Source organism: Lepidochelys kempii, chromosome 3, assembly GCF_965140285.1.
Source record: "Lepidochelys kempii isolate rLepKem1 chromosome 3, rLepKem1.hap1, whole genome shotgun sequence".
Taxonomy (NCBI): Eukaryota; Metazoa; Chordata; order Testudines; family Cheloniidae; genus Lepidochelys; species Lepidochelys kempii.
In genome coordinates this window covers 210,872,114-210,880,992 of record NC_136382.1, presented here as the reverse complement: position 1 = coordinate 210,880,992, position 8,879 = coordinate 210,872,114, and the positions used below count along the sequence as shown (strand labels likewise).

At 53.6% G+C, this 8,879-nt stretch overlaps 1 protein-coding gene across 2 annotated transcripts; it reads left to right on the top strand.

Moving 5' to 3' along the window:
* The first annotated feature begins 2,401 nt into the window (after window positions 1–2,401).
* On the top strand, window positions 2,402–7,068 carry VSX1 (visual system homeobox 1). Of its 2 annotated transcripts, none has more exons than XM_073335343.1 (5): window positions 2,402–2,808; window positions 3,477–3,555; window positions 4,029–4,152; window positions 4,997–5,177; window positions 5,966–7,068. In XM_073335343.1, exons 1-5 carry the CDS (start codon window positions 2,415–2,417, stop codon window positions 6,232–6,234), a joined length of 1,047 nt encoding a protein of 348 aa, XP_073191444.1. In that variant the 5' UTR covers window positions 2,402–2,414; the 3' UTR covers window positions 6,235–7,068. The 2 variants fall into 2 exon arrangements, with proteins under 2 accessions (XP_073191444.1, XP_073191445.1); XM_073335344.1 differs by having other exon boundaries at window positions 2,402–2,814.
* Window positions 7,069–8,879: the final 1,811 nt, after the last annotated feature.

Below are 8,879 nucleotides of genomic sequence, written 5' to 3'. Positions count from 1 at the left end.
TGTTAGGTGTGCACCGTGCCTAGCGGGGCAGGTCTCTAGAGTCACAGAGCCAGGGAGCGTGTGTGCAGCGTTGCTTTTCCTCGCTCCCAGTGCCGTGTGGCCAGGAGGCAGGACCCCTGTGTGTGTGTGTGTGTGTGGGGGGGGTTAATCGCCGCTCTCCAGAGGGCCGGAGATTTAAACTCTATTTCTACTCCTCCATCTAGCGGCTTTCTCTCGGGCTGGAGCTTTTATGGTTCATAAACTGATTAGGAGCAATTATCTACGTGTTATCCCCCAACTTTCCAAATGACTTGGCCATATGCATATTTAAGGCTTCATCATCCCCAGGAGCCGCTCAGCCTCCCCGTAAACTGCTGAAATTAAACTGATTCGGGTGCGACGTCAAAAATTAGGGTTTTATCCACTAATATCTGGTGGGACAGGAAATTTGCTGTGGGCGGAGGCCGGATTACTGCTTCTAATTACTCCGGCAGATTTGCTCCCTGGCTCGCAGTGAAAGTCTCTTCGTCCAGCAAAACTGCAGCAAAACTGGGAAAGTGAACGTGAGGAATGTAAGTCCCCTGGGTTCTGACCTATATGTGATCTATTGGTGTGGCTCTTGGCTGGAGCCGCGATCGATCCGAATTAAAGCGTGACAGCCCTGCTGTACTCGGGGTGGGCGCCACTCCGGACTGGGACACGGGTTAGAAATGCCCCGAACAGCCGGAGATAACTGACGTGCGAAACGCAACTCAGAACAAACACGTTTGGGGCAAATTCTGTGTTCGTGGAAGCCTTTCACTGAGATTTCGTTTAATGGGAATAATGGTGTATGGGCATCTCCCTACCCACCGGGCATCTACCGACCCACCTCCCTGCTTTGTCTGGCCAGGGTTTTATAAAGTCGCCCATGACCATGGTCCCCGACTGTTTAAACACAAGAAACAATTGTACTGCATTTAATTTCTGCCTGATTGAGGTGGGGATGGGGCTGTATGTGTGGAAAAGCTGATAATAAAATTGTAGACGGCTCTATTTGTTGGTCAGAAGCCCGAGTGAGGAAACCCCTTCCTGTCCTTTCTTCACACCTGTCTAACTTGGTGTCTAAAAGAAATGTCGGGATTGCTTTCGGTCCAAGGAGAAAACCTCCTAATCGTCCAAAGCAAACCCAGAAAGCCCCAGCAATTCAAATTACAATTATCCCAAATGAAAGTTATTGTTTTGCTAATCCCAGGAACAGCTTGCAACGGGAGATTTGGGTCTTTCTTTAATAACGTAAAGTTAATACGTTGTCCCCTTGTAATTATCTTTATCAGAAGACCCTTGTTTAATCTGCATGTTTAGCAGAAAAGGACCAAATCAAAAAGAGATCTGCTTTAAAGCACTTGCTGTAAGCTGTTTGGAAATGGTTTGCATAAACAGCTGAAGCAAGGAATTGCAATCCAGGTGCAAGATCTGGACTCAGAGTAACAAATGACTGAATCCCCCTTTCAGAACGTGGCTAGGGCTAGACACGAGAATTCCCAGTTCCTTTAGGGCGAGCAACCGCCTCACACGGTTTTAGCAGGGCCAGGTTCAATGCTGCGAAACCATAAAGTTGCACTGGGGCGGGGGGCGAATTGGGCTCGTGTATGGCCACTGTATGCGCCTTCTTTCTTGTACCCAGCCACGAGGCTGCAGAAGGAGCCACCGTTTCTCCTGTAGTGCCCCAGAGACCCTGCCAGTGCCAAGGGCAGGACGCGAGCCCATCTCCGCCTCCCTGAGCTGCAACTTGCTCCTTGGAAGGGCCCGCGGCGCAGCGAGTGCCCGAGCTCAGTTTTCCACGGGAAAGGACGGAACAAAACTTTCCTTGCTAAACCGATTTCCCCCCCGCCCCCCGCTTCCCAGAATCCCCCAGGCTGTGGCGCTTCGGCAGGGGGTGTGAAACTCACGGGCTCTGGATCCGCCTTGTCCGACGGGGCCCGGAAAGCGAGGCGGGCCGGACCGAGCTGTGCAGGTCTGTGTCGCTCGCCAGGTAGCCTGTGTCGGACACAGACGGGCACCCGGCGGGGCGAGGCGCTAGAGCGCAGCCTGGGCAGCCCCCGGGGGGCACCAACTCCCCGGCCAGGGCCGGGCGCTCCGCCAGCCGAGCCTGGCCAGTGCCCTGCGCGCCCCGGGCGCACGGGCCAGGCTGCGCTGCGCGGAGCGAGCCCACGGGGCAGCGGCTGGGCGCCCTGAACCGTGTCCGCTGGAGCAGCAGCGCCCGCGGGGGAGCGGGGTGGGCTTCTGGGGGCCTCGGTGGCAATTAATCCCCTGGGATTGGGAGCCAGGCCCGCCCCCTCCCCGGCCCCCCTGCGGCGGCGGGGCCCTGCCCGGAGCTGATTGGAGCCGGGCAGCGGGATAAAAGGCTCCGGGGAGGCTCTGCCCCCGTCCATCCTGGGGAGGCAGCGGCCAGCATGACAGGCCGGGAGGAGCCCGCCGAGGGCAGAGCCAAGGGGAAGGCGCTGGTGCCCAGCGCTGCCAGCGAGAAGGCGGCCCGACTGGGCGCCCCGGCCCTGCGCTCCAAGGGCTTCGCCATCACCGACCTGCTGGGGCTGGAGGCCGAGCTGCAGCCGCCGGCCGCCCCCGTGGCCGGCGCGGGATGCGAGGGCGCCGGGGCCGGACTTGGGGGGGTGTCTCTGAGCGGCGGCTCCCTGCCCCTGGGCTTGGGCTTCCTCTGCGGCTTCGCGGCGCCGCCCCCGGCCGGAGCCCCCTGCCTGCTGCCGGCGCACGTCCCCTTCCTGCAGCCCCGGCCGGAGCTGCACCGGCACCCCGGGCCGCCCGCCGGCGGGCGCCAGGACAGCGTCTCGGGTAAGGGCCCTGCCCTGCCCCGCTGCTCCCGGGGCGCGCCCTGCCCAGGATCCCCGTCCCCAGCCGGGCCCTGCCCAGGATCCCCGTCCCCAGCCGGGCCCTGCCCAGGATCCCCGTCCCCAGCCGGGCCCTGCCCAGGATCGCCCTCCCCAGCCGGGCCCTGCCCAGGATCGCCCTCCCCAGCCGGGCCCTGCCCAGGATCCCCGTCCCCAGCCGGGCCCTGCCCAGGATCGCCCTCCCCAGCCGGGCCCTGCCCAGGATCGCCCTCCCCAGCCGGGCCCTGCCCCGGGCTCTCCCCCTTCCCCAGCCGGGCCCTGCCCCGGGGTCCCCCTCCAGAGCCCGGGGCGCCCCCCAAGCCAGCCCCAGCGCCTGACCCCGGACCGGCCAGAGCCGCCGCGGGCCGAGCTCCGCAGCTGCGACGCACCCGGTGTAACCGGGCCCGGCGCTGTCCGCCCTCGTGGTGCTGAACCGCCCGGCCTGGGCCCGCCGACCGCTGGGCGAGACGCGCCCCACTCCCCGGGGCTGTGCTCGGGGTGGGGGGAGCGAGCTCAGCCTGGTCCCAGCCAGCTTCTCAGCCCGTCACCCCTGGGTGCTTCCCTCTGAGCCTCGGGCCTGCCTCCCCTCCCCACGGCGCTCGCTGAATGTCCTTTCCCTCCCGCTGCGCACAGACGAGGACAGCCTGTCCGGGGACAAGGGCGAGCTGAAGACGCCGACTTCCCAGATCAAGAGGAAGAAGCGCCGGCATAGGTACCCGCTCAGCTAGGGGCAGCGGGCTGGGCCTTGGGGGAGCCCTGGCCCTGCTCTTCACAGCACGGATCCCCTGGGATCATGGCATTGCCTGGGCTTGCCTGTCCTCCAGCACCGCGGGCCTGGTACTGGTTCAGGGCTCGACCATGTCTACACTACGGCTTATGGCAACGTGACTGATGTGGCCGCAGGGGTGGGACTGAAGCCGTGTTTATTCTAACTAGTGTTAGTAATGGGCAGCCAAAGGGCTTTTCACAAGAATTAGCAGGGCTGAGAGACAGGAGCAAAGCTGCCCTGCCTAGGAATAAAACTCTCCTGCGGCTCAGTGGCAAATCCTGTGTAAACAGGACCAGACTCAGACCTGATTGCAGGCCAGAGTCATTGTAGACCTCGCCCTGGGGGAGTGCCCGGGGGCCCCTGCAGGAGCTACTGGGGCTCCCCGGGTGGCCAGTAACTGTTTGTTCCTTCCCCAGGACGGTGTTTACTGCTCACCAGCTGGAGGAGTTGGAAAAGGCTTTCAATGACGCTCATTACCCAGATGTGTACGCCCGGGAAATGCTAGCTATGAAAACAGAGCTGCCGGAGGACAGGATCCAGGTAGGGAGCCAGTCCCAGCGCCGGGCTGTCTTGGCTGTCTCTGCGGTCCCCTGCCCACCCCGAGAGCGAAGTGCACAAGGCGAATACACTCCATGCCCAGCACCCACAGCTCTCTGCCCCCCCTGCCCTAGACACCTGGCTGGGCTCTGTGCCGGAGCCCACTGCTTCGGACCCTAGTTCAACAGAGACTGGGCCAAATCTTCCCGCCTATCCTCAAGTGGCCCGGTTACTTCAATGACCAACATAGCTAGAGTGGGCCCTGAGTTTTTGCTACTGATGCCCTTAAGAGCAGGACAGTTGGACAGGAGCCAGGACTAGTTATAAGCAGCCCTTTTCGATGGCCACCCTTTGGGGCTGCAGACACAAGGTGGGGGGGGGGGGTGGAACAGGGACTCACTGCCTGAGAGCCATGGTCTGTGTACAATGGCTGAGGGGAGGCCGCCTTTTCTGGGGGGTGTAAAAGATTTCCCGTGTGCCCAGCACAGAGGAGATGGCCATGCAGGCAGCTGCTCTGGGGGGGGGGGGGGGTTCGTGTTCACTGACTCCCTCTGGACAGCTGCTGGGGAAACATCTGAGTAGGGATCCCCAGCACAGGCCTAGATCTAAAGATCCTGTCCAGTCACGATAAACCTCATGTAATGGTCTCTCTCTCTCTCTCTCTCTCAATCCCTCCCCACCCCAACACGCTCTCCAACACACACATTCACACATATGCACACCTGGACCCCGCCCCCCTCCCCGAACACCTTCTGGATATAATCACACATGCCCCTGTACAAACCCCAACCCACACACATGCCCCCTCCCCGGATCTCCCCCCCCCCGATCTCCCCCGGGCCCCCAGGTCTGGTTTCAGAACCGAAGAGCCAAGTGGAGGAAGCGTGAGAAGTGCTGGGGCAGGAGCAGTGTCATGGCCGAGTACGGTCTCTATGGGGCCATGGTGAGGCACTCCATCCCTCTCCCCGAGTCAATCATCAACTCAGCCAAAAGTGGGCTGGTGGGCTCCTGCGCTCCTTGGCTGCTTGGTAAGACAGCACCTCGTCCAGGGTGGGGTATGCCCTGCTAAGAGGGAACAGCCAGGTAGCTAGGGAGAGCCTGACATGCTTTATATTGAAAACTGTTACAAATCTCAGCCTTTCCCTTCCTTACAAACATGCCAGTCTTTTTTTTTTTTTTTTTTTTTTTTTTGGGTGAGGGGGATTTAAAGTAAACCACAAATCCTTAGGTGGTAATTTTCAGAGTCTGTGTTAAAGTGTTTTGAAAAGGATGTGTTAACGAACAGATTAGAGTGGGTGACCCTTTTATTGCTATACAGTAATAATATACTGTTATTGTTAGTTGTTATGATTTTAGCCTGGAGTCAGGGAAATACTTATGCACATATTTAATTTAAAGTTAACTTAAGTGTAACTTAAACTTAAGCCCATGCTTAAGTGAATGTTTGAATAGGTGCTTAATTTATCATGTTGATGTCGTGCTGTAGAGACACAGGTAAGGAATAGAGCCCTATCTCACTGCCTACTTACATGCCAATAATAGACCCTAGACCCCAGAGAACTCGCAATCTAGGATTTAGACAATAGGCAACCGAGGCACCCAAACTCATTGCCGTCAGATGGAATCTTTCTGCTGACTTCACTGGGCTTTGGATCTGTCCCTAAGGGAAGACATAGACAAATGAGGGGAGAAGAGGAGGACAAGGTAACAGCTGAGCCGGGTGTGTTTGAATTAGTTAGTAGGCACAATGCTCTCAGTTGTCCCAGGTGGATTTAAGCAATGTGTTATATTTACTTACTCTTCTTCATTCTTGAAGGGATGCATAAAAAATCCATGGATGTTACAAGAAAGCCAGAGAGTGAGGAGAAGATGACAGGCAGCTGGCGATTGGAAGGTCCTGAGGAGGAATTAAAAATGAAGCCAGCAGATCACCAGAGAAGCTCTGGTGACAAACTCAGCTCTATGGACAATTCAGAAGATACAGCGATTGACCTTTCTAGCACAGCAAAGCAAGAGAACAGGAGCGCTTTGAGGCAATGTCTCAAAGGAGACCTCCAGACAGATGGGAAGGACAATGACCACTAAACTCAGGGAGCAGGGGAAGGGCGGGGTGTTAGGAAAATGAGCCCCCTTAACACTTTGGAAAGATAGGACTATTTATTCATTATTTTTTCAAACAATTAATACACAATTTTACATGAATATGAGACATTTTAAAACTGGATCCAGCCAAGATTCCCTCCCCCACAACTTTAAAGCTGTTTGTTTGTAATAAACAGGGCTGAGGGGAAGGTTTTAAAATGTTGGTGTGAAAACGTCACTGGTTTTTGGGCAGCTCTAGTGATAAATCAGGAAAACCTCCCTTTCATTCTGTAACACAAGCAACTGAAAGACACTTCTGCCAGCTAAACAGGACCATGACTGAGAGTGGAGTTATTCCTTCTGGACCCTGTTTGGCGAAAAGACGGTGCAGGACTTAACAGAACCCTTATTTCCAAAGTTACATTCCAACGTTTACTGTGATGTACTGGGTAAGCACCAACATGGCAATTCTCGGTGTTTAAAATATGCAACTGTTCGGCCTCAAGAAGAAGCAGAAGGTATTCTTAAAAACTGTGGATCAGTTTTTCAGCTCTTGTAAGTTGACATAGTGCCATTGACTTCAAGAGAGCCAGGCCAGTTTACACCAGCTGAGGAGCTGTGTATCAGTCAATACAGCCTTATAAATGAATTACACTGTGTATTTTACTTAGAACTTGTATTGTGCGTGCGGGGGGATATGGGGGGGATATTTTATGCAATAATTTTCTATGCTTTTGAATGTTATTTGATATACTATGCATAAAAGAACTCACACCTTTATGAAAATCAAGCCATAGCACCCCTAAGAAATTTTATGCTATTTTGTGAATTGTCATAGGAGACTATTTTGTAATTCTTAAATGTCCATAAAACAGTGTTAATGTCAGATCTGTTTCTTGGTCTTTTTATATTTTTGTCTAAAAGCACTTTAGTTATCTGAATTTTCTGAATGTTGCTCTTCCTTTTCTGTCATTTATTTATTATGCATTATTAAATAAAAGTTTTGGGTATCTTTGCTTTTCCATATGTATTTTTCATAGTAGCTCTGCTTGGATATGTCTTCAGAAAGCGTTATGGCTCTGATCCTGCCTAGAATAGTGTATATGTCTGGTTTGTGAGCAGTTTTACTGAAATCCATGGCACTATTCTAGGGCATAAAGTTAAACACATGCCTAGGTCTTTGAGAGGTTGGGCCCTAAATAGACTCGGCAGGGTGCATCCAGGTTAATTAATGTCAAGTCATTTTGAAGATGAAAATCATTGTAGATGGGGCTTTCAGAAGTGCCTTAGGAGAAAGGCACCCAATTCCCACGGAAAGTCACAGGGAGATAAGGGCCTACTTTATAAGGGATAGGTATTGATTAAGTTATCCTGCTGTTAATTATTTTGTACAGAAACTCCACTGAACTTGTAGGGGATTTTGTGAGCATATCAAGGGCAAGTAAGGGGCCAATACCTTGCTGTGGTATTGATGTAATGGCCTCATTTAGGCCTGCACCCATTCTTGGTGTTTTCAGGGGGGCAGCTTTGGGCCCTTTGTCTGAGTGCCTCTGTAGATAGAACATGAGAAACAAATGGTAATGTACAAAGCCAAATGTATTTCAAATCCCCCCATGCCCCCCAATAATAGTGCCATAGCAATGGATGTACTGCCCTGTCTCCTTGGCACAGGAATGCTCTCATCTCATACTTCTTTAGGGTGAAAACAGACCCAGACCCATTTCATAGTTCTAACCGCCAGAGTATCCAGGATGGCAGTCGTAAAGTACTAAGGGGTCAGAATGGCATCATTACTCAAAACTCCCCTTTAATTAGTGGAGGGCCAAAGGCCCTCAACTGATGGTGAAATGTGCTCTTCTGAAATATGGGAGGAAGCCAGATATTAAAACCATGTCACTCAAATTGACTTTTGTCTGGAATTTGTACCCTTTGTACATACTCCACTTAGCACGCTCCTGCTTGAGCATAAGGCAGAATTGGCCCACATGTATGTTGTAACAGCAGTATTGAAACATTTCCAGTTTTATCTGCTGGCCAAAATGTAACAGAAAATGATCAAAAGGCTTTATTAAAATCTGGGTAATTCCAGTCTGGAAACAGTCCCAATACAGATCAGTATATAAATGGCCCTGTAATTATGGTTCACCTGTCCCTGGCTATAGGAGCAATGGGAAACTGGCAGCAACCTCTCTCCAGGGTTTCTAGACTAATTGTTTTTGAACACTGTCAGGATGGCCAGGCCAACCTGGGAGGAGGGAGAAAAGGCAATAGGGGTCGGGGGAGTAGTGGCAGATATGGACTTTGTACAAGACTGTACAGCTGAAAAAGTGACCCCCCCCCATGATGGGGGAAGAGGTCATTCCATCCACGAGCGGAGCCTTGGCACATTCAGTGTCTAATCCTGATTCGGCAGCATTTGCCGATGGTTGATCGGGGCTGTGCAGTGCTGGGACGGGTATTTCCCCATATTTATGTCCCCGCGTTTGGAACCGATGAGGATGGTGGATCTTGGTTACTGACACATATAGCAACAGTGGGGCTATTAGTGATGGCATGGGCAAGAGTGTCTTCACTGAGCGAGCTCAGAGATTGTCCTCAATGACTTGAAATGGAGGGTAGGGGACATGCGGGCTGCATCTGGCTCACTG